The 26515-nt window shown below is 43.4% G+C and overlaps 1 protein-coding gene across 2 annotated transcripts in view; it reads left to right on the forward strand.

Moving 5' to 3' along the window:
- Window positions 1-648: 648 nt before the first annotated feature.
- cyth1a (cytohesin 1a) overlaps window positions 649-26515 on the forward strand; it is a 77133-nt gene continuing 51266 nt past the window's right edge. The window contains exon 1 of one of the 2 annotated variants that reach the window (XM_084071523.1): window positions 649-923. In XM_084071523.1, coding sequence (XP_083927649.1) covers window positions 899-923 — 25 coding nt within the window. In that variant the 5' untranslated portion in view covers window positions 649-898. Of the gene's footprint in view, window positions 924-11327; window positions 11681-26515 lie in introns of those variants that run through there. The other variant, XM_084071521.1, reaches the window with a different exon arrangement.

Consider the following 26515-nt stretch of genomic DNA (forward strand, 5'->3'; position numbering starts at 1 on the left):
AAAATAAGACAACCTCTATGCCACACTAAATGCAACAGAGCCTTAATTAGTATCATTGGTAACACCTGTGAAGGAAGTAAGTAAGGGGCCCAATGCTGTGCATAGAGCCTGGGTGGGGGAAGGAAGCCAGGCAGGGATAATTGTCACTGCATGTAATCCTAGGGGCTGGGGCAGCACCTGTCAGCAGGGAGTGTTGGGCGAGAGGAATAGAACGAAAGCTCTAGCTAGGTCCTCCTGAAGGGGGCTCCTCACTGGCAGGTGAGTCAGTAGGATACAACAGTAGAGGAAACAGAATTGTGTTTGTGGGGAGGAATTAATTGGCATAACGACTAAATTGGGGAGAAAAAGGGGGTAAACAACAATTGGCTACTACTCTAACTAAAAAAATAAAAAAAAGGATCCATTCTTTTTGGCGAGCGACACCGTCCTAATACGGAGTATAATTTGTTTTCTTCTTTTCTTTTTTTTTCGTAGTATGAAAATGACAGGCATAAAGTTCCACTGTGTGACATCACATCTGTGATGGGCGGGGCCAGCATGGGCTCATGTTTCTCGTCTGGATGACTATCTCAGCCTCCAGCCCACTGTGAGAGCCCAGCCCAGAATCAGCTGTCACAGTCACACTACAACGACACGGTACAGCTGAAAAGTCACCTCCTATACACTACTGTAGTGGACAACATTTAGACACATTCGGACAGAGTGCGACCTGCAGTAGTCTGAGCAGGGGCGTGGTGGGCACCGCCGCTACAAGGTATCCGGGTTAACCCGCTACAATTGTAGCGGCTGCTTGCTGGGCGGTGAGACTAGAGAGAGCGAGAGAGAGAGAGAGAAGAGAAGCCCCCCGGTAGGACGGTTGGTGGGAGTCTGCAGCAGCAGCAGCATCAGCACCAGGAGGATGGAGGGGCAGCAGCAGCTTTACGGTGGGTCTTGTCTGTTTATATCCCCCCTTTAGCACAGGATCGTTTATACAGGTATGTTCTCTCAAAACCTAGACAGTAGTTCACCAAGACCACGTAAAAACTGACATTTTGATCGCGGAGTTGCCCGATCGCCTTTAATAGTGTTCTTCTGCATAAAGTCATCAAGTTCAATTTTGAGAGTTTTAGATGATCTTTGCTCGTGTAATAAACAGGTAGTCTTTGAAGCGGGTTCACTGATGGAATGTAAAGATTTGCATGGTGAATGAAGTGTGAACACGCTGTTGTCAAGTCTAGTGAATGAATATTATTGAAAAAGCCTCTCAACATTTGACACTTTATGCTTATTATAGGCTACTTGATGCTGTAAATAATTTAATTGCCTTTATTGTCGACGTCGTTCAGTAACATTATTTCCATTATCATCATAATGGCACTTATAGGTCTAGAAGACTACACTTCTGAGACAGCCCTCATTATTGGAACACACTATCTTTACAGGAAATTCAGACCTGACATGACATCATGTAGCTACATAGGGACCCATGATAATGTCAGGGTATGATGATTCATTGCCTGATTACATAGAGCCCAGGTCTCAATTATTTATCCGTGTAGTTTGCTGCTACAGTATCTTAATGCATCTCAAAATAGAACCTGCAGCAATGGCCTCATTGCAAGATTTCATCTGGTCTTTTCAAATGGAAATGGGGCTCTGTCTGTACTCTGTAGATGCTATCAAACGACTTGAGCATGAAAGACATGTCTTTGTAGGCTACTGCAAGTTTAATTCAAAGATATTGTAGCGTATGTGGTAATGTCCTCTTTCACAAGTTTCAGTTACATACTTCAGCCATTATTGTGTAATAGCCAGGTCCTACTGTGGGAAATTGGCCGTGTCAGTACTCTCAGCACATTCAAATAACATTCACTGTCCCTGACATCTCCTTAGTAAGATCACTGGCCCATGGATTTCAGTGAAAATAAGTATTCAGAATGTCATATCATCCTATCTCTCCCTGAGTACTGTGACGATTCAGCATATTCAGAGAGAGAGAGTCTGAGAGGGAGAGTTTATAAAATTAATCCCTCGGCTTTCAGGACTTGAGAGCACAAAACAGACCTTTATTGAAGTCATATAGAATCAGCGAGACCTGGTGTTATTCTGTTATTATTATTATTCCTTGTGTTGGACATGGACTAGGGATGGGACCGTATGAAAATGACATGTCACGATTATTGTGGCACAAATAATTGTGATTAACGATATTATTGTGATAATCAAAATACGCTTAACACTTAAAATGCCACTTTTGCTAACCACTTGAACCCCCATCATCCCTATTCTGGGGGGAACATTCGCCCAAAACAGCCGCTCGAGCTTGTAGATCTGCTGTTTTGGGGTGAATCGATTTGTGTAGAGTGAAATAAGAGCATACCAAATGCGCTCTTTACAGGTCAGTTTTATCAAGTTCAGAGGGTTTAAAGTGGTAGGCCTACTGAATTTGCAGCTCAACAAAAGCTAATTCATCCTAGTGTATGACAGAGGACAATTTCATGATACATTTGAATCTCTGCGATATGATTATTGTGAGCGTTTTGTTATCACGATAAACGATTATTGTTCTATCCCTAACATGGACGTGGATGATCAGCATCATAGCCTGATTACTGTGGTAATTCAGGAGAAGGGAAAAGCTGCCACATTTCTCTCTTCTTTCATTCTGCTGTGAGAATGTTGCTCGGTGCTAGTGCAGGTGCTAGTGCTCCAAAAAGCCATCTTGGGACTTTCTATAGGTGTGGCTTGGCTTGGTTTCTAGTCTCACCTCATATGCTCTCTGTGGGCTACGCTCTGGGTGTCATCTGTTGCTGTTTCATCCGTTTATCCGGTGCAATTTGCCACTCTCTGCTGTCTGTCTGCCATGAGTGTTGCCATGTCTGCTTATGACAAGCGACTTTGGGGTTGTTTTTCTGTAGAGTTGCTTGTAAATATTGGTAGTTGTGGGTTGCGGTTGCTTGGGCTTGTTTCCTAATGTCGTTTATACAAGAGGTTCTCAAACATTTTCATGTCAAGGACCCCCAAATTAATATGTAATGTATTTGTCCACCGACCCCATCTAAAAATAGTTTGTGCCAGGGACCCCCATAACAGATGTGTGTTGTTTCAAAAAATATTCAAAATGTTTCACTTTCTTTTGAAAATAGCCAATCTACAAGCTCACAACGTGTCGTGATGCGACGCGTTGTGAGCTTGTCGATCCGCTATTTTGAAATAGCCAATGTATATAGGTTTAATGTGCTCATGTGGTGTATAGTCGCTTCTTTTGGGCTTGTTTTCACATACCAGGTTGCTTATTTCTCTAGCCAAATCGGGCAACACTGCAGTCTGCATGCTGATCAGTGTGTGTACACGTACCAGAGGAAGTGCTGGTGGTTGACTAGGGTGTGGTGCATAGAGACAGGTGCATGCGTGGTTGGTGTGGCTGTAGTTGTTGTACTTCTAAGCTACTGTAACTGGGAAGTCTTATTTCTGAAAGATGGACAGCCCTCCAATATAGATCGATAACTGACACTTGGAGAAGTGCAGTAAGCCTCAGAGAAAGAAAATGTGAGTGCAACCTGACTGGTCATCTGGTGCCCATAAATGAAAACATAAAAAAAAAGACTGGAGGGGAAAATCTGCAGAGTGCTACAGCACTTCGCTCCTCTCACTTCCTCCTGCAAAATAGCATTGTCTTTGTGTAAGATGTGTCAAGAAATCATAAATCAATAACAGGACACACACAAACAAAGGCAATTGTTAGTCAGTCGAGGTGGTGCTATATTAAGCTGCTGAGTGGGAGACCCACCAACACACAGCCAGCTTATATTCAGGCTTCTCAGTCTGTCGGTTCTATAGAAGACACAACTTATGTTCTTAAGAGTTTCTGCACTGTTGTTGCTGTTGATGTTGTTGTTGTTGTTGCTGTTTTTGCTGTTGTTGTTGCTGTTGTTGTTGTTGCTGCTGTTGTTTTCTTACTTAATTCACCAGCAGTCTACATTTTCATGCAACATTTAAGTAGCCTACTACGTCCCACTTGTATGGTATTCCAGTGTATTGTTTAACCTATACTATATTGTATATGTCATTGCCTAATTAATGTGAGGTTTGCTACGTCACAAACTGCGGTTAGTATTATACAGCAAGAGTTGGTATCTGTAACCTGAAACAGAAAGGTGCTGTTACATGTCATGTCCACTTGGTGGGGTGCATGTATAACTGCATGTATAACTGTCAAAGAACCACCAAGCCTTCACCAGTCCTCTTTTCAATGACCAGGTTGTATTCAATGTAAATGTTTTGCCCCCCTAATTGGTTAGTTGCTGTCTATTCACTCTATGTTTGTATTCGGTAGTCCCTGTCACTACCAACCCCTACTACTTCTGGTTCTGGGGAGGGTGTAGTAGGCAACTTCATTTCACCTGAGTGAGGAGTAACAAGTGCAAAGGAATCTGTCCTAGTTCTTCTCCCTGCTGAACAGGTGACCCGACCAAACTAGAAGTCACTTGTGCCAGCGACAGAGGTCACCTTCCCCTGCCGGCTTCCCACCCGTCCCTCCAATTGTATTCATTGGAGCGCCTTGCCAAGCCTGATACACCATGGAGGAATTGAACCCAATTGAACTCCACGGTGGTGGGCAGGAACTATACCCCTGCACCACCCGGACACCCAATAATTGCTTTTATGGCGGGGCGCCGCTGGCCTAGCGGTTAGGGCACATACCACTTATCGGCTCTAATGCAGCCTGACAGCGAGTGTGGCTCGTCTCATTCAAACACCAGCTGTCATATTTTCTCTGAAACGTATGCCGTATCTTTAACTTATAAATATCATAAGCACTTACTCATGCTTTTTTGTAAGGCAAGAACTGTCAATGGTTTCACTTTTCTTTTTTGCAAACCTGAGTGCTCATTCTCCAGCTATTTCATGGGACATTGGATTTACATGGAGGATAGATTGGCCATTTTATCAACTGAAAATTATGATGATTATGATCATGTCTGCGTTGGGGGATGTGGATGGGAAAGGGTTGACAGTAAGCTGCAGCTGCCTGGTCTCCTGGGCAGAACCTGCTGTAAGTGACTGATTCCTACAACCACAAGATCAAGGTCATCGACCCAAATTCCAAGCAGTGTAAGATGTTAGCAGGGACGGGCGAGGCCGGTGACACCCTGCCCCACGTGACCCCCCCCACCAGCAGATTAACGGCCCCATCCTTCAGTGCCAGCCAGGGTGGTGCTGCTTTCGCTGTCGGTCACAAACAGGCAACCCCACAGGTCTCCTCCAGTGCTGAGGTGAGGCCTGAGGGTTGGGTGAAGCCCGCCTTGTGAAGGCATGCGTTGTTCCGGTTCCCATCTCTGCCGCCGCCCGCTCAGCACAATGCGAGTGCCTGCTCTGGAGTCACTTCCTTCAGCCAGCTTCTGTGTGGCCTCAGTTGAAGACCACACCCAGAATAGATGTCTCTGCTTCTGTTGCTTACAAACACAGCCCAACAGCACCCAAAGCAGCTGCTGCCTGATCTCCATCCATCATCCATCCAGCATATCTCCCTTCTAGTTGGTTTGAGATGGCCTCTCTGAAACAGAATGCATTGACGCACAGCAAGTGACTGAGCAGCCGCAGGTGCCTACAAACACACAATGGGCCCGATTCACTAAGCTGGTCGTAAATAACGTGTAAATAAAGTGATTAAAGGAGGGTGTATTTTCACTAAGCAAAAACCGATGTGTAATTCATTCACAAAGGGGTGTGTAAATACCCGAAATGTGCGGGTCATAGTTGTTCCTCATTTTTGCCTGAAGGTCAGAAGCGCGTTCATGTGGGAGATCATCTCCACGCCCCATTTAAGACCATAAAAGGCAACCGGAAACAGACGAAAAACGACGCAACCCTCCAAAAGGGACAGATCTACAAGCTTATAACACGGCGCGACGCACTGCATGACAACTTGTAGATCAGCGCAAGCGAGTCCCTCACACGATTAGACGTTAGTAAAGTAAATAGCCAACTCTCATGTCACGTGTTAGAAGTTTACAAAGTTTAATTCCACCACCAAATAATAGGCTAGTAAAATTATATTATATAAGCCTTTTCTACTGAACATTGCTCACCTTTACCAAGGTAAAAAGATGATGCTAGGATCCAGCAGGGCATACTCGCACGCTGCTTTCCGATAGATTATGGACCAGAGCTTGATTACTGAGGGGAAATTCGTCTTTTGGATTAATATATCACGTCGGAATGTCGGAATGGGGAATGAATCTATTCTGGACACAGCTTTCATCCACTGTTTCCTCATCAGATGGTAAGACTTATTATTAGGCTATGTGTGGCGATCATGTGCTCAATATACAGTACAGTATTATAAATTAATACCATGGCACAATGGAGGCGCGGCTGTGCTTCCAGCGACATTAAAGCATGATAGTCTATTTTCATCATTACGTGAAACTTTGGCTGAGTTGGCCAACACTCGCAAACACGCTGAGGGACCTAATAATTCAACTCTAAATGCAACTGATAGCCTAAAAAGAAATAACAATTGGTTGAATTTGCATCATGACCTATAATATGCATAGGCTACAAGCAATACATCGTTTGACATCTTTTTGTCAATATTGTGTATATTATGCGTTGACAAATGTTGGGCACATACATATTTTATTTGAGGTCGTAATTGATTTTTCATGAATAAGGCATTCTAAAGACATACACAAGCTTTGATCCCAAGCAAGTCAGCCTCGGAGCAGACTTGAGAACGAGCGGACCTCCCGTGAAATGAACTGACAGAAAAACGTGAATGAATCAGACTCGTAACGGGGGAAGTTGCGTATATTCCTTTACGTTCAAAATATGGGCGTAAACAGCTTAGTGAATTGGGCCCAATATCATTACAATATCAGCCATTTCGGAAAAAAACATTTAGTTTTCACTTATATGATCCCACACCCTTTTTGGGAACCGGCATGTCATAATGATAAATGGAAGGGAACAGAGCGGAGGACAGTGCGTCACTGTAAAATTCTAATTTTAACACAACTGTACTTTTCAACTCACCGGGGAAAGCTTCCTCCTTGCCTCATGCACACAAACTGCCAGAGTCTAATCATGGTGCTTTGAATTTCACGGTACGTAGTTCCACTGACAGCTGCCTTCAAGCTAAGTGACATCTAAAGCCATATTTTTACCTTGTCATTTACGGCGGAGTCGCGTGGAGAAAATAGACAACCTGCTACGACAGAACATAAATTAGGCATGACTCAGATACTGTGGTGTAAAGTAACTAAGTACATTCATTCAAGTACTGTACTTAAGTACAATTTTGAGGTACTTTTGCTTTACCGGAGTATTTCCAATTGACTATACCTTTACTTTTACTCCGCTACATCTCAGAGGCAAATATAGTACTTTTACTCCACTGCAATTGTTTGAAAACTTTAGTGACTAGTTACTTTGCAGATATAAATTATTACATTATAAAACACACATTAACCACTTTAGCCCTATTACATATACCTAGGCTATTTGAAAATAGCCGATCTACAAGCTCACAACGCGTCGCATCGTGACACGTTGTGAGCTTGTAGATCTGCTATTTTCAATACCAATACTTCGATACCAATACTTTTGTACTTTTACTCAAGTTAAGTTTTGAATTCCAGACTTTTACTTGTAACAGAGTACTTCTGCATTGCAGTATTGATACTTTTACTCAAGTAAAACATTTGAGTACTTTCCCCACCACTGGGCATGACTCAGATACAGCTGCACGTAGGCCGCACAGTAACATCTGAGAGTGTACCAATACAAAAGTGTTCAATCCAAGAGTGTACAAATCCAAGAGTTACAAATGGATTAATCCAAGTAACTTGTGCATGCACCTTATATTATGCACTTTGTGCAAAAAAAAAGAAGAAAAACGCTTTCTGAGGACACGACCCCTGATGTGGTACCACCCCTCTCTCCTGTTCCTCATGTGACCTGAACTGATGTAAAGAAACCTAAGTACAAAACTACCAGTACATTTACTCATGTACTGTACTTAAGTACAGTTTTGTGGTACTTTTACTTTACTTGAGTATTTCCATTTCCCTGTATACTTCTACTCCATTACATCTCAGAGGCAAGTGTTGTTGTACTTTTGACTCCACGTCAATTATTTGAAAACTTATAGTAACTTGTAACTAGTTACTTAAGTTTTCATATTTAGATCTTTAGTACATACGTTAACCACTTAAGCCCTAATTTATACTTGATCTTTTTACGTTAATAATTGTGACATATGCCATTCATACTGAGTACTTCATACATAGTGTTGGTACTGTAAGTATACCGTGATGCCATTGCCAATACTTTTGTACTTTTACTCAAGTAACATTTTGGCCCTCCTCTGCTGGCACAGCTAGGGGTGTCATTGTCCTCATACCATCTCTATCAGCCTGTACCAGCTCCAAGCTATGGCACTGCAGTTGTTGCCACTGTTCTCTGTCATTGTCACACTGCTCTCCATGCTCGGCTGCTGCAGGGTCCCAATTGGCAAAGAATAAGGAAGCCGCTGTGTGAAGAGCGCCGAATGAGAGTGGACATTGTTGTCTGATGGAAGCTGAATCCTGCCCATTCTACCACTGAAGTGATCATTTCCATTTTCCTTCACAATGGAAATTGAAAATCCGAAGTGAAAGTTGATCATGCATCATGCATCTGTGTGTGTGTGTGTGTGTGTGTGTGTGTGTGTGTGTGTGTGTGTGTGTGTGTGTGTGTGTGTGTGTGTGTGTGTGTGTGTGTGTGTGTGTGTGTGTGTGTGTGTGTGTGTGTGTGTGTGTGTGTGTGTGTACTTATGATAATAATAGCTCAGATATAGCGCTTTTCTAAGTACCCAAAGTCACTTTACATAAAGAAAAGGAAGGAACCAACTTGTATTACTACACCTGTGAGAGGGCCAGATGTCCCAACAAGTATAGAAATTGTGATGACAATTGTCCTGGTCCTCAGAAGAGAAATTGTGGTTTTATGGTTAAAAACCTTGGGGGGTTAGGCTTACAATTAGAAAAAGATTCAGTGGTTAGGCTTAGGACTATGAATTTAGAGGATGGTTTAGCAGTTGTGGTTAGAGTTTTGCCCGAATTCATAGTTAGTTGCCTTGTGTGCAAGCTTGTAACTTGGCTATTTTGAGTGTGCAACAATGGCACGCAACTAACGGAAGCTAGCGTTAGGGTTCAAAATGGTCACAGAAATAGCACAAATGGCATTTGCAAAATTGCTACCCTATACAAGAAAACGATCCGCACACCGTCTACACTTGCACAATAATGACGACTTTATTTATTTAGGCAACGTTTCGGTCAATAGACCGTCTTCAGGCATCTGCTGATAAATAGTAGCAACACAGATATATACAAAAACAGAGATCTGCAACAACCAATCCCAGTAACCCTCGCTGATGGCGATGAGGCCAGGTGGTGATCAAGTGGTGATCCCATTTGAATAAGCGATCTCATCACAGTCAGTCTGTATACATTACAATAAGTTAATACACATCAAGTCACTCAGTACAAAATACAATGACTGAAAGAATATCAATTCATCAAAATACTGTACACCTCAATACCATATATAAAAGATAACATAAATATAATTGTATTTATTTATTTATATTTTTTACAAATGTCATTCCTTCCCTCCACTCAGGCACTACACATAATCTTCTGCCTGAACTGCCTGAGTTTATTTTATTTTATTGTATTTTTTATAAAAATGTAAAAACATTCTCTGTGCTTTATTTTATCTTTTGGTATTGAGGTGTATTTTGATGAATTGATGTTCTTTCATACATTGTGATTATCCACTGTCATTGTATTTTGTGAGTGACTTGATGTGTATTAACTGAATATAGATAGATCACCACCTGATCACCACCTGTTGCGCCTCAACCCCATCAGCGAGGGTTACTGTGATTGGTTGTTGTAGATCTCTGTTTTTGTATGTATCCGTGTTGCTGCTATTTGTCAGCAGATGCCTGAATTGATTGATTGATGTACTTTATTTAGTAAGACATGAGAACAACCTAACCCTCACAATACAAGGTCTGAAGAAGGTCCATTGACTGAAACGTTGCCTAAATAAAGTTGTCATTATTGTGCGAGTGTAGACAGTGTGCGGGTCAATTTATTTAATTCTATACGTCTGATCCTTGCCTACTACGCACCTGTCTCTGAGCTGATCAGGTGTGGATTAGACTTTGTTGTTTCCAAAATTGCTGTCCTAAAATGTTGATGCCCTCAGTAATACGTGTGTGTGTGTGTGTGTGTGTGTGTGTGTGTGTGTGTGTGTGTGTGTGTGTGTGTGTGTGTGTGTGTGTGTGTGTGTGCGCGCGCGTGCGTGCGTGCGTGCGTGCGTGTGCGCGCGTGTGTGCGCATGTGTGTGTGTGTGTGTAGGCATGATGTCTGTACAGTATGTGCACGCATTGGCGCACACGTGCAAGCATGTGGCTTTGCATTGTGAAAGAGCTGGATGTGGCTGTGATAGTGTGATATTGGCTCTCTAGAAGAACAGTAAGAGTGAATAACATTATTAAAACAAATGTTTCCATCAAGGAACAAATCATTTCTCCCCATCTGTTGCCAAGCAACTATGAAATCTTGATTTACTTTTGCCTCTGCTTTTAGTAGCCAAATGATGCGTCACTGAAACAACAGAGGGCAGATGAGCTAGAATGACGTGCTGATGTAGGCTAACGCGCTGCCATGTCCCACACAAACACAGACACACACATGCACATGCACGCACACGCGACAAACTACTGTATGGATGCTTGCAGTGAGTCTGTTGGAGCGAGAGAGAGAGAGAGAGAGAGATTTGATTGATTTATGTTTTTAGTAACAAAAATGCTTATACATGAACATATATTTGTACATACAGTATCTGTAAAAAGGACACAAATACAATAAAGCTCGAGAGATTACTTCCATTGTAGTCCTTTGAGTGTAAGTGTGCGTGAAATTGAATATAGTGAGGGTGATGGTAGGGAGATTTTGTCCAGAATGTGCCTGGGTTTTTTGTGTGTTTGTGTGCACAGTCTGTTAGGTCTAAGAATATCTTGTAGAGTTACTGTGCAAGTAGCAAGGGAACACGAAAGAGGTGACAGAACGACAGGGAGGGGGAGACAGGGAGAGAGAGGGAGAGAATGAGAGAGAGAATGAGTGAGTGAGTGAGAGAGAGAGAGGGAAGGAGAGAGAGAGGGAGGGAGAGAAAGGCAAAGTAAAAGAAGAACAGCGCAAAAGGGGAAGAGGGAGAAAGCAGAAGTGAATGCACTGAAAAGGGCTGTAAGGTTTTCAATACGGAGTCAGAGAGGGTGAGAGAGAGGAGAGGAAGGTTTCATCAGGGATTAGGGATCGCACATCAGGGATTACACTGGAACAGAGACTGGAGATCCTTCTACGGTACAGTGTCAGCGTGCCTGGCTGAGACCGAGCCTCTCCACGTGGGGGCTGGCCTCAGCACCGCGCCCCCTTTACTCTCCACTCTCCTGTGTCAATCATTAGGAGAACGCTTTACTCAGACACACACACACACACACACACAATACATACAATACATACACATACACACACGTACCGCACTCGTCTGACTGCAGCCATGGGGACAGTGAGTGAACTTTGCGTGTCCAGCTTCCAGGCGATGTTGTGTCCAGCACCAGCAGTGGTCGTCCAGGATGTTTCAGGTAAGGCTGTCTGCTCAGGGAAGCAGCTACAGTATATGTACATTATGAGTGCAGATGCTACTGTAGGCAGCGCAACCTTCCTAATGACATGCTGGGTCGCATCATGATTTATTGGAAACTGTGTCCCTTGCAGACAGACATCAGCGCTTACCTTAAAGTACCTGGATCATGATTTGTCTGGCAGGTCTGTTGTGAGAGAGCAGAAGCAAGCCTGTTGACATTCTTTTCCCTGTCAAGAATTCGCATATACAGTAGCGCAACAGGTTTTGTGTCCAGGGGAATGCAATTACATAGTATGGCATGTCGTGTGTGTGTGTGTGTGTGTGTGTGTGAGTGTGTATGTGTGTGTGTGTGTGTGTGTGTGTGTGTGTGTGTGTGTGTGTGTGTGTGTGTGTGTAGGCATGATAGTGCATGAGCAATAGCAAAAACACGTGGCTGCCCCAAGAGATGATAACATATAGACTGACAAAATTAGAGCTTGTTGTAGCTAATAAGGTACTCGCTTTAAGCACTGCTTAAACTCCCCTCCGGGGAGGAAAAGAACCCTGCTAACTCAGTGCTAAGCAGGTGTAATCTCTACTTGGACACACACGCACGCACGCACACACACACACACACACAGACACACACACACACACACACACACACACACACACACACACACACACACACACACACACACACACACACACACACACACACACACACACACACACACACACAGATTTTGAGATTGAGACAAACTCATTTGGACAGCGACAGTATCTGTGGTGTTTTTTGCACACAGTGCTAGATTTGAGTGGCATTTTGCTATATCATGCATATGCTGCACTTCCATTTCTGCTTTTCCAGCCTGTGAATTCCTCCTTGGTGAAGTTCTGTGTTCCACTGTTGCTGAGTGTGAGACAGATTCCTCTGGTCTACATTCCACGAGTTGCTGCGTGTGTCTGGATGTGTTTACTGGGCATCATTAGCTCTAAACAGATAAGCCTGCCGATGCTCAAGAGTGTTGTGGGCCAGCCTGAGTTATACTTTGTCGTTGTCATGCGCCAAAAATAGCCGATCTAAAAGCTCACAACCTGTCGCATTGCGACTGGATTGTTGATCTGTTATTTTCGGGGTGCGACAACGTCATACGTCAGAATATGTAAGCATAATGCCTAATTCCATGCACAGATTATGGACCTAGGCAAAGAGGGCCAGTGCCAAGGGGCACTTGACTACCAGGGGCCCCTGGGTTGGGCCCTGTGCCGCAAGACTGATCTACAATTTACAAAAATGTATATAGGTTAACACTCAAATATGTGAGCCCCTCGGTCTATATACTGTACATTACAACCCCCCTCCTATAAGTAAACTTTGCTGAGCCATGTGGGCAGGAGCCCATCTCCTGTTTCTGTAGCGTGAGGCAGCTAGATGTACAAGTACACCCCCTGGACATGACGCTAGTATGCCGCAGAGACTTACCCCCAATCCAACCCTTGATGCTGAGTGCCAAGCAGGGAGGCATTGGGTCCCATTTTTAGAGTCTTTGGTATGACCCTGCCAGGGATCGAACTCCGACCTCCCAGTCTCAGGGCGGACCCTCTAACCATAAGGCCACTGAGCCCCCCCCACTCCTATAACTGTCTGACTAATAGAGCTGACAAGGATTTCTAAGATTTTTGGGTAATTGGCCCAGGGTCTCTGGCAAGTCTTAATCTGTCCCAGCCTAATTCAGGCTCTGTTTTACGACGGTAACGTGCACCGGAAATAGCAGATCTACAAGCTCACAACGCATTGCGGATTGGCTCTTTTGGGCACAGGACACCGGCATAAGACAAAGTGTAACTTAAGACATTGACCTCTGAATGAAGGTTTTACGAGTTGTCATGCATCTGCTTCAATATTTATTAATCCTTTGGTCAGGATATACGTGATTTGACGCGTGTTGGCTGTAAAACGTCTTGTTTGTGATGTGTGTACTACACTAGTGTTAGCATGGGCCCAAAGGCTTCAACTTCACTTCAACTTCAATAACTACTTTATTTTCCTTTCGGAACTTTGTTTGTGCAGTACACAATACACAGATGGTCAATACAAAAAATAACTGCATAAAATGATAAAACTATACTACAGTAATTAAGAGCATAGTATATTAAAATCCATATGGAGAAAATATCTGTGTGTATTCAAGATTCAATAGTTTTATTTGTTACTGACTTATACAGGTACAAGCAGCAAAATGTTGTTGGGAACATAAAATATTAAGCAAGAAAATTAAATAGAATGACAATAATAAAAAGATAATATATACAGATATACAGTTATGTGTGCTAGTGACCGTCACTCAAGAGGGGGGCTGTTGTTAAACAGTCCAATGTCCTTGGGGGGCTTCACTGAGTTGGTGCATGTGGTTTGAAAGCTGTCCAGTTCACTACGGGAAGCGTCGCTCCTGTCGATCGGGATGTCGCAATAGGTTAATCAGCAGTGGAGTGACATGTGAGAGAAGACATTTCCCACACGTGGTGGGGAAGTGAAAAAGCATGAGCCGGATTTTTCTGGTGTCGAGAATGCTGTGACAGCAGAGTTACTGTGCTTAATGTCACGACAACAACAACAAGAGGGGAAAAATAGATTTATTTGCAGGCTTAGCTCTGACAGGCAAGAACCCCAAGTGCGTTTTTGCTTATGTATTGTTATTTTTTATTTCTATGTTCGACTCATATAATGGTGGGACAGCGAGGCCAAATTATGTAACACTGTAAGGTCACACTTTAAGGTCACAAAGGCCAAATTATGTAACACTATAAGGTCACACATACTGTAGGACCCCCCTCTAAAATGAGATGCTGCATCTCAAGGGGCTATCCTCTCAATACATTCCGACACTATCCGTATTACTGTAACTCAGTAGCATGTGGGCCTTTAAAACACACTCAAAATGTCACTCAGATTCTTGTGCACATTCTACATCTTCATGGCTTCAGGCCAGGGTATATACAGAGAATGAATGAATGCTGGGTGATAATGTTTTTATCACATACCCATACCCCTTATTTATTCACAAAGACAATGAGAAAATATAATGTGTTCAACTCTCTAATTTAATCAATCTTGACAGGGTCAACCCAGGGTGTGCCAATTCTGGATCTGCTTCAAAGGATTTCCCAGCATGACTTGGTGCTCGCCCACACTTTTTGTTTATTGTTGTGTGAAGTGTGCACGTTGGTTGATTTGGAGAGTGGTTTCGCATGTTTTATCGAGATTGATGCTGTTTGGTGTCCGTTATTCATTTGTTATGGCCATTTGTTTTTGTGTGTGTATAAGTTTGGCTATGAAACCATAGGCGATAAGGGTGGTTTATGTAGTGTGCAGCCCCATTTCTCATTGGTGGGTTGAGCTGTTTTGAGTGAATTTCATTGAGAAAGCTGCAATGAAATGAAAAGTTACCTTGTGGCTTCCTGCTGATCCTCAACCCACCCACCGGTCATTACTATATCACCTGTACTAATGTGGCTTCTCATTGCTGGACGCCTGTGGAGCTTGAGAAGTACTTGAACAAAATCCAAGACTCCACATGTCACCATGGAAAACTGCCATGGTGAACAAGTGTGGGCAGGCTGAGAACACAACAGGTGGTGTTGGCAGGACAGTGGATGCTGACTGTATCCATACTGATCATTATTTTGTATTATTATTTATTTTTCTTGTTGCAACAGTGAGAGAGAGAAAGGAAAGGCAGACAGAAAGCAGGGGAATGACACCCAACCAGCAAACAGTGACAGTCTGGCAGTCCAACAGGGGACACACTGAAGAAGGCATTTTGCGCATGTGGTATGCGCCAAACCTTTCGGCTATCAGGTCATCTCGTGTCAAATACTGACCGACAACAAGTTGTCACATGTATATTCTCCTCTGTGTTGTCTAACTGTTGACCGTCAGATGAAGTTGTACACTAGCAGCTGATCCAGGTCTGCTGGTACAATATTCTCAGGCAGATAGACCTCGACCTGGTTCTGTGTTTGGCTTGCGCCTGGATATTGATCCTCTTGCTCAGCAGAGAACTGAGGCAACCGTGTTTGGCAGCATCGGTTCATGTTTGACATGGTGAGTTGCTTAAGAAGAGAGGTCACTCGTGGTGACCTCAGCCCACCTTGCCACTTAACCCTTTAAGACCCGAGGCCGACAAATGCCTTCTATATCGGTAGTTCTCATACTTTCAAAAATGTTCAAAAATAGCAGATGTACAAGCTTGCAGCGCGGCACGAAGTGATGCGCTGTGAGCTTGTATATCTGCTATTTTTTAATAGACAACGTGAAAATATCTTCATTTGCCTCTTACCCAGGGCAAATAAAGGCTGAGTATGTGAAAATATACAGTACATTTCAACCTCTATCGGTCAGCATGCTTGTTAGATTCTAAAACAGTGTACAGTTTTCACATACCTCCTATGTTTTCAATATTTTGTAATAGTTTAAGAGTGTTTGAAGGGTGTAAAGAGTGACTGAAGGGTGTTAAGAGTGATTCATACACACACGGTGTTGTGCAACAAAAATCTGCCAATCTACCAGCTCACATGTCATGCTGAGAAGCGTTGTGAGCTTGTAGATCAGCTATTTCCATTGCACGACTACCAACACACGACCAAGTATAACTCGGGCTTAAGTGTGGGAGAGAATGAGGCAGATTCTGATTGCACATGTAGCACTGCTGCTTAAGGACGATGTGACAGTAATTAGCCCGATGAATATCAGCACAAGTACCAGTCCTGTCTTCTGCAAGGCAAATAGCTGCTTTGCTCGGGCTCGCTGACATGGAAATGACTCCGTGGGCTCCAGGGGCGGCTGTGGATATAGAGATATGTTTGGCTCTGGCTGTTTCTGTTCTGAAGGCACAAGCTGCTATGTCAGCAGCAGCATTGTATATTTTCAAGCATTTGCAAAATCAGCTTATTGTAAAACTGGCTGGCAGGAGGTACTGCCCAGTAGCAATGCTGTATCGAGACAAAGCTATGAATGGATGCTAACTTTATTATGGTGACAAAATATGTTTATTATTGTTTGTTTTGTAAGAGAACTGTACATGAAGGAAGGGAAAGTAGCCTAATGTTGAGCCTGTCAGATTTATTTGGCATTGTTGCTCCCAGTGTCTATGGCAGACAGACAGTCTCATTCTCCAGCCAGGCTAATTCTCCTGGATGCTGTCTTCGCACTCACCCTTGGTAACCCCCCATATCGATGCTTGTTTTATTACTTATTGTTTTTATTATTATTATTATTATCAGGAGAGACAATACATTCAAGCATAGCAGTGCATCATACATACTTCACAATACAATATACAATACAATAGTTCACATTGTCTCTCTAGCGACTAGTAGCGAGACAGCAACAATAAAAGGTCATTCATACACATCCAAATGTAGACAAATATAAGTACCTTTATTTTTTTTTTCTATAATTTTTATCCCACGATTTTGTAACTCTTATTTTTCACCCGTTGCCAATTTTCTAAGTGATCCTGGGCGCTACACTCCCCTCACCAGCCTAGGGAGGCCAGGGCCGAGCTCATGCCTCCTTCAATGCATGAGAGCCAACTGACCTTCTTGTCACCTGACAGGGGGGAGTTTCCCTTGTTGTACGTAGCGCGTGGAAGGAACACGTTATTCCAACCAGTTCCCTTCTCCTCCATCAGGCGCCCCGGCTGTCATGGGGGAGGCGGTATAGCGACCAGGATTACTGCATGTTTTTGTGAGGGTATTAACTACCCTGAGAGACACGGGGAGAACATGCAAACTCCACACATAAGTACCTTTGTATAAATAAATAAAATGTGCCGTGTTAGAACTTTATGCGTATGAAAGGCGTCCACTTTTTAATAAATTGTTCACTTTGTAGCCTCAGCAAATAGGTTATGCTTTCCATGTCTCTCATTTCTTTGACTTTCTTCAGCCATTGTTTGTGAGTAGGATGCAGTCCCAGACAGCTAATGGTGATAGTTTTCTTAGCAGTTAGCAACATCTGAAGGAGATGCTTGTTTTTGAATGTGCTCATTCAGAATTGGTACTTGGGCTGATATTGCTATTGTGTTTTGTTGTATGACTTGTTGTGAACTGTGCATAGACCCTGTGATGTTGCACTATAGACAAATAAAAACTGAACTGAAACTCATTGACTTGTTGTTTAGTACTGCATGTACAGTATCATTCCTGTATTGCGACCATGCATCCAGGGACTTCCTCAGGGCAGGGCCTCCATGCAAGCACCTTCCTCACTCTGAGGTTTTGCTCTGATGAGTTCAGTTGACCCGTGAGCCCAGCTATTTGGAGTCATTGACTTCTTGCAGTGCATTATCTCATTAGAGGTAGAGGGAGGATCTTGTACTGTAGTAACCTTGGTTTTCTTGGCATTTAGCCCAAGACCAACCTTGGCAATGCCTCGAGGCAACACATTACTCAGACCACTGTGCACGTAGCCCATCTTTGAGGACAAAACGGTTGCCCTCTTTGTCTGTCTATGCGATGACACTAATTGTGGGAGTGAGTAAATGATCCTTTTACCTACTGTGTAGTAGTATGTTATGCTATATGATGTCTAAGATGATGAATAGCCCTGGGCAGAGTAGCAGTGAGTGAGTAACTTGTCCCAGACGGGCCAGCTGTGCCCCGTTATGGGAGGTCTCTGCATTTCACACTCAGTGTTTAAGAGTCTGATCAGTGAGGTCACACAGTGAACATTCTGACAGGCCATAGAGCCCGAGAGGGTGGGTGTGTGTGTGTGTGTGTGTGTGTGTGTGTGTGTGTGTGTGTGTGTGTGTGTGTGTGTGTGTGTGTGTGTGTGTGTGTGTGCGTGCGTGCGTGCGTGCGTGCGTGCGTGCGTGCGTGCGTGCGTGCGCGCGTGTGTGAGAGAAACTCTGTGAACCTCCTCACTGCCGGATGAAAAGAAGCAGACTGGTGGCGTCACGTGAACGCGACGCATTGTTCAAAATTGTTCTTAAGTACTGTACTTGAGTAAATGTACTTAGTTACTTTACACCACTGGTAGACGTGCTCGCCCACACCCTCCCTGAAACCAACCAGAGGGAGTCAGCAGCGATAAGGGATTACAGTACAAGGGGACTTGGGAATTGACAGAACAACTAAATTGGTAGGAAAAGGGGAGGAAAAGAGTCCCGGAACCCTCAGGGGTCCCTCAGGGGGTTTCAGGGTGTCCCCAACTAAATAAAATTGTTTTAAAAAATATGACATCAAAATCAGTTCAACCACTTTAAAGGCTAACTGTTGTGAGCATGTAGATCTGCTATTTTCAAAAAATCTTGAAAACATGGGGGTCCGTGGCTTAATGAATTAATTTAGGGGTCCCTGACATGAAAATGTCGGAGAACCACTGGTATAGTTGGAAAGATGTGTATATTGAGGCACAGTAATGGAACATCTGTCCCATTCTATCCAACTATAAAACACACACACACACACACACACACACACACACACACACACACACACACACACACACACACACACACACACACACACACACACAGAGCAAAAGTGAGAGCTGTGTGACAAGACAACTAAATATATTCCTTTATTATTACATGACTCAAGTCGGTAATTATACTTGTTGGTCTGATTTGTATTTTGTCGTACAACAAAGTATAAATTAAGTATGCCTCCCCTGAATCCCCTCTAAATAAATTACAGGTTGTTTGTCTTCATCCAAAACTCTTAATACCTACACCTGTAAATTGGTGTTGTGCCAACTGGTGGTGGAGATATCTGCTGTGTAATTAGCATTTTGTTTTAAGTCAGCAGAACTCGAACTTCACATTAGAAGAGATTATATTTTCCTTCATGGAACCAGCAAAAAGCAGCAGCAGCTAAATTACATGCTGCCGCTGTCCTTTTGTAAAAATATGAGGCAATTATGCAAATTATTTCACTTTTTTGTCTGGGCCTCATGCCAGAGATGATTTGTTTGTTTTGCTGTTGTGCTGCAGTACCTCCTATTACCATTTATCTAGCTGACATATACTGTAATTTTCTATGACCCTCTCCTGACTGTTGGCCATACAACTGCAATTCATTTAAATGGCCAGTAGAGGTCACTCTGAACATTCACACCTATGATTGTCTGGTTGTCTGGCTATGTGAGACTAGGGCGAGCCTGAGGTTTGTTTTCTCATGTAGGCCATTTAAACAAACTAAAGCTATCCACGTGGATGCATTCACCCAACAGAAACCCTTGTGTACTGTCGCTTTATGAATAACAGTCACTCCACCACCTCCTATGTCCTTGTGGGCTAGCATAACCGCTCCTTGTGATTTATATCAAATAGAAATGACCTCATTGTGTGTGGGTATAATTCCATTATCACAATTGAGATATGACCACTTCATCACCCCTATTTCACACTGCTAGAACAATGCAGTAAAGGCAGTCCTGACATGGATCATGAGGTGCTGGGACCAGTAGATTCCTGAGCACAATGCCTTTTCCTTTCTAAGGTTCAGTGTTGGGGCGATGAACTCTGCTTGACCAGTCATCTGTAGCAGTGGTTCTCAAACTTGTTTTCATTTTATTTCTAGGACCCCCAGTTTGCTATGCAATAGGCCACGGACCCCCATAACTCTGAGAAGTACAGACCTGTAAGGATCCATTTGGTTCCTATTCAGTCATTTAGCCGGGGACCCCCTGAAACCCCCTCAAGAACCCCTGAGCAGCACTTGTCTATAGGGACGAACATTCTTTTCCAGTATCTGTGTAGAGGTCCAGGTCATAATCTAATTTTCTTTTTACATTTTTCAAAACTTTCAAAAATAGCAAAAATAGCCGATCTACAAGCTCACAATGCATCGTGTTGTGAGCTTGTAGATTGGCTATTTTAACTTATATTTGAAAATGTACGGCAATCTTTGAAAATAAAACAAAACCTAGCTTGTTTTAAGTGATTAAAACCAGGAGAAGACAAATTCACAGACGATTATCTATAGTCTCATTTCACAATATTGATATAATATTGAGATCTATTTCCCAGCCCTATAGTATAGACCGGCAGCGTTGCATTAGAGCAGTATTATTCATTGACCTTATTTCTGGAAGAACAGGACACTTACAGTATGGATATTGTTAATGACTACTAGAAAGAAATATATTGTTTTGTTCTAAATATCCACAGGTTGACACGCTAGACATTAGTTGGGTCATATATGGCACTTCCGTGACCGTGGAGAGCAAAGGTCCGTTTCTCAATGGATTTGTCATCTAGGAGGGTTATTAAACAAATTTAGCCGGGGTGTCTTTTTTAAAACGGCGGGGAAAATTTGTGAGAGACCAAAATCCAAAATGGCGACCGTGAAAATGAACTTTTTAATGGTTTGACCTACAAAGATGCACAATACATGGTTTCAGAGCTTATTTTGGTCAAGGAATACATATTTGGTGTTTAGATAATGATTTGACCTATTGTTGACCTTCAAATGCAAGATGGCTGCCAATTATGAGCTCCAAAAGGTTTTTCTTTCAAAATCGTCACAGAGCCTTCTTATTAGGCTCTAATGAAAGCTCTGCTTATGATGAGTTGAATAATATACAGTATAAGTACACAGAAGTAATCTCTGAGGTCAATACAGTCAATGTTTGTGTGTAAACAACAGTTACTGAGTTGCAGTTTCCCATTAAATAGTGTAGGCTACTGAGAATATGGTGTCCAGTTCATCCCATCCCATTTTCATAATGAACCAAAAATAAATTAGCACTATAGCCCAACATAACATAGTATTCTAATCTGTATGCAAAGCTAGAAAGGCTAGTTGCTTGAGGTGAATCTAAATGTCAACTCATTTGTCACCCTTATTTTATAGTATTGCTCCCAGTGTTTCCTGTCTGTCTAGTTACTTTTACCTGCCTTGGCTAACCAGTCCTGTGATTTTGTTAGTGTTTCCACCTGTGTCTTCCTAGTCCCCCAGCCTATCCCAGTGTTGATTGTCTGTTGAGTTCACCTGTGTCCTATTAATCCCTGTCTATTTAAGCCCTGTGCTTGCACTGTGTTTATGTTGGTCTGTAGACCATTGTCATGTGAGGTTATTAGTCCTTGTTTTTTGTGCTCAAGAATCTTGGACATTTGATTTTGGATAAGAACCTCTCTCCAGAGCAGGATGCACTGCACGCCCCATCTGTAGTGCTTTCCTCGTAGTGCTTGGTCTACCAACCCCTCCACTACTACCCCTGCTGTAACCAGAGTGTCTGCCATTCCAGAGCCATTGAATCGCTTGTAGATGGTATAGATGGATGACATCAGCTGGTGGAAAGGTGAGGATTGGGAGGATGTCCTTGCACATTTCTGGATTCTCTGCCTTGAGCTGAGTGAGTGTCTTGTAGATGCAGTTCACCAACAAGAAAGGAGAATGGAATATTCTTCTGCCGCATGGCCTCCACATGTTTCTCCATGATTCATTGAGTCATTCACCACTGCTTGAAGGTTCATTGTATGTTGTGTGGTGGATGACAGCAGGACTGGGCGTGGTCTTGTACCGTGATTGTCTACACGAGACAGTGCATGCATCACAGAGCGAGCACACTGCAGAGCTCTGTTATCAACCTGGGCGTAAATGTCCATGGCATGACAAGGAGTAAAGATCTGGTAGACATTCTGCACAAGAGCGGTGTCTGCATCAGCTATGCAGACACCCTGCTCCTCTATGACCATTGGGCTCTGATGGATGTGGAGGCATCAGCAACCTGCCCACAGGAGTTCGCAGACAGCAAGCCAGCTATTGTGATCATCGACAATGACGACTTCAAGATTGACACTATGACAGGTGAGTCTACAGGAGTCCATCGAACAAATGTCATGTACATGCAGCCAGAGAGCTATGAAACGAAACCAGGTGAAGAGACTGCTGAAAAGCTCACCAAGAAGAAGGAAATCTCTGCACAGCTAAAGCAGAAGTGTGCAGAACTAACAAAGGTTTGCCAGTACAGATGCCCCCCTGGTAGCAAGAGTGAGCCACCTGCTCGTCCCAGGGTAGATCCACCAGTGGATGGGTCAGCTCCACAGCGTGCTCGCTCTGTCATGCACTGTCTCTTGTAGACAATCATGGAACAAGACCACCACCTGAAGACCAGTGAGTTCCAGAATACAGTGGTGCCCAGTCCTGCTGTCATCCACCACCCAACAAGAGCAAGCCTTATTACCACACAACATACAATGAACCTCCAAGCAAGTCAGTGGTGAATGACATAATGGTGAAACATGTGGAGGCCATGCGGCAGAAGAATATTCCATTCTCCTTTCTTGTTGGTGACCATCCAGAAATGTTCAAGGACATCCTCCCAATTCTCCACCTTTCCACCAGCTGATGTCCTACATCTATGCCACCTACAAGCGATTCAAGGGCTCTGGAATGGCAGACATTCATAAGTCCAAGATTCTTGAGCACAAAAAACAAGGACTAACAACCTCACATGACAATGGTCTACAGACCAACAAAAACACAGTGCAAGCACAGGGGTTAAATAGACAGGGATTAATAGGACACAGGTGAACTCAACAGACAATCAACACTGGGATAGGCTGGGGGACTAGGAGGACACAGGTGGAAACACTGACAAAATCACAGGACTCCATCTCTCATTTGTACGACTGGCTAGATGGCTAACACAATAACACAAACCCCAGATAAGGGCCACGGAATCAGGTTTCTGAGTTGGAATGTTAAGGGCATGAATAGCCCAATCAAACGCTCAAAGATTCTCTCTCACCTAAAACGCTTAAACGCTGATGTTATATTTCTACAGGAAACACACCTACGGGACAAAGATCAAGCTAAACTCAGGTGCCCATGGGTAGGCGATACTTTTCAATCGTCTTTCAATGTCAAGGCAAGGGGGGTAGCCATTTTATTTAATAAAAGAGTCCAATTCACCCCATCCAAGACCATAGCCGATAGAAACGGTAGATACCTGATTATTGCAGGCACTCTATGTCACAAACCGGTCCTATTGGTAAATGTCTATGCTCCAAACTTTGACAACCCAGACTTTACAAATAAGCTATTCAGCTCCCTCCCTCTCTTAGACACCCACCTCCTGATTCTAGGTGGCGATTTGAACTGTGCTATCCACCCGGCTTTGGACCGTTCGAACCCCCGCACTCTGTCTCAGTCCTGTATGTCCAGGTCAATCTCAGAATTCATGTTTAGGAACGGTTGCGTCGATCCCTGGAGACTCTGTCACCCCCAAGCCAAGGAGTTTTCTTTCTTTTCAAATGTCCATCAATCCTATTCCCGTATTGACTATTTTTTTGTTGACGGCTCCCTCATTCCTAAAGTTCTTTCTTCCCAGTACCACCCAATTGTTATTTCAGACCATGCCCCTCTAAGTCTGGACATCCAACTTTTAGACCAAATTCGTTCCCCATCACCATGGAGACTTAACCCTCTGTTGCTATCTGACGATGCCTTCAATACCTTTATCTCTTCATCAATTGACGACTTCCTGGTTACTAATCAAACCGATTCCACCTCCCCCTCATTGATATGGGAGACATTCAAAGCTTATATCCGTGGCCAAATAATATCTTACTCTGCCTTCCTAAACAAAAATCGCAAGGCCAAGTTGCAAGAACTAGCAAGAAAAATTCAGGATCTTGACCTTCAAAACGCAACAAAACCCACTTCAACTCTGCAGAAACAACGGATCGACTTGCAGGCAGAGTTCGATCGCACTGCTACGGCAGACGCGGAGCGGCTCTTATTAAAGTCACGCTCCAATTATTACGAACACGGCGACAAACCGACCAGACTACTAGCCCACCAATTGAAACAACAAGCTTCCTCCCGATCGATTCCGACCATCAAGGACTCCACAGGTAATCTTACCTCCGACCCAAATACCATTAACTCAATTTTCAAGACCTATTACACCTCACTTTACGAATCAGAATCACCGTCAGATACCACAGATATGTTTAACTTCCTTGGGACTCTAACGGTTCCGTCTATCGACCTTACTACGGCTGACCACCTTGACACCCCTTTAACTTTGGTAGAAATTATAGCCTCAATAAAAACGATGCAAAATAACAAATCTCCTGGTCCCGACGGATTTTCTGTTGAGTTCTTTAAAAAATTTGTCAACAAACTAGCCCCTTTACTTATTTCTGTCTTTAATGAGTCCCTACAATCTGGCATATTGCCACAAACTTTAACTCAGACATCCATAGCTCTTTTATTAAAAAAAGACAAAGATCCCACATCCTGTGCTTCCTACCGACCCCTGTCCTTGCTGAACGTAGACGTAAAAATCTTGGCCAAAGCCTTAGCAACCCGTCTGGAAACAATCCTTCCGACCATCATATCGGAGGAGCAGAACGGTTTTATTAAGGGACGTCAATTGTTCTTTAATGTCCGCACACTCTTTAATGTTATGTACTCTGAACATTCCTCCTCAACAGCAGAAGTAGTCATCTCTCTCGACGCAGAGAAGGCCTTCGACCGAGTCGAATGGGAATATCTTTTTGCAGTGCTCCACAAATTTGGACTCGGAGACAGATTTATATCCTGGATCAAGCTTCTGTATACCTCCCCCCAAGCTAGTGTTCACACCAATGACACCTACTCCGACTACTTCACACTATCTCGTGGTTGTAAACAGGGATGTCCTCTATCTCCCTTGCTTTTCGCCGTGGCCATTGAACCCCTGTCAATAGCATTAAGATCACTGCCGTCATTTTGCGGAGTCCGCCGTGCTGGCGTTGAGCTCAAATTATCTCTGTATGCGGACGATTTGCTTTTATACATATCAGACCCACTTATTAACATCCCGCCGATCCTGTCTCTCCTGGATACATACAGCTCCTTTTCAGGCTACAAAATAAACGTTCTTAAAAGTGAATGTTACCCCATAAACCCACCCGCTCTGTTACTCACACAACCCGAGATCCCCTTCAAACTCAGCCCATCAGGGTTTAGGTACTTGGGGGTCAACACAACCCGAACCTTAACCTCTCTCTACACTGCTAACTATGCCCCTTTACTTACCCAACTCAAAGCAGACTTACAAAGGTGGAAGTCACTGCCCTTATCACTAATAGGCAGAATCAACGTGGTCAAAATGAACGTCTTGCCCAGATTTCTTTTTTTGTTCCAGTGTATCCCTTTGTTTCTCCCCAAACATTTTTTTAAATCTGTGGATCAAATCATTACTAATTTTCTGTGGAATGGAAAGACACCCAGAGTGAGGAAATCCCTATTGCAACAATTCAAATTTAATGGCGGCCTTGTTTTACCCAATATTATGCTCTATTACTGGTCAGCTCAAATCCAAAAACTCTCCTACTGGCTTTACTCCCCAGAGACTCTATGGTGTAGGTTGGAGGCGCTGCCAAGCTCCTCACCTTCCCCTATGGCTCTCCTTTCCTCCACTTTACCAATACTCCTCTCCAAATTCACATCCAACCCTGTTACACGCTCCACACTTAAGATTTGGTTTCAATTCAGGCGCCATTTTAAATTTATTTCACCCTCCTCTTTGATGCCCTTAGCGAGGAACCACCTATTTCCCCCATCTCTCGAAGACGTCACTTATATTGCCTGGCAGAATAAGGGAATCAAATGTTTCAGAGATCTCTTTAAAGATGGTACATTTTACAGCTTCGCAGATTTATCCTCAGACTTCAATTTACCCACATCGCATCTGTTCCGCTACTTTCAAATTCGACATTGCGTCTCCTCCCTCTTTCCATCCTATCCTTCTTCCCCTCCCATTCAGAATTGGGAAGACCTGTTGATACTGAAACCCAACCAGATATCCCTCATATCTACTATATATGAGAAATGAATGTCCTTTGAC

This window comes from Gymnoscopelus microlampas (genome assembly GCF_963454915.1).
Source record: "Gymnoscopelus microlampas genome assembly, chromosome: 11".
Taxonomy (NCBI): Eukaryota; Metazoa; Chordata; class Actinopteri; order Myctophiformes; family Myctophidae; genus Gymnoscopelus; species Gymnoscopelus microlampas.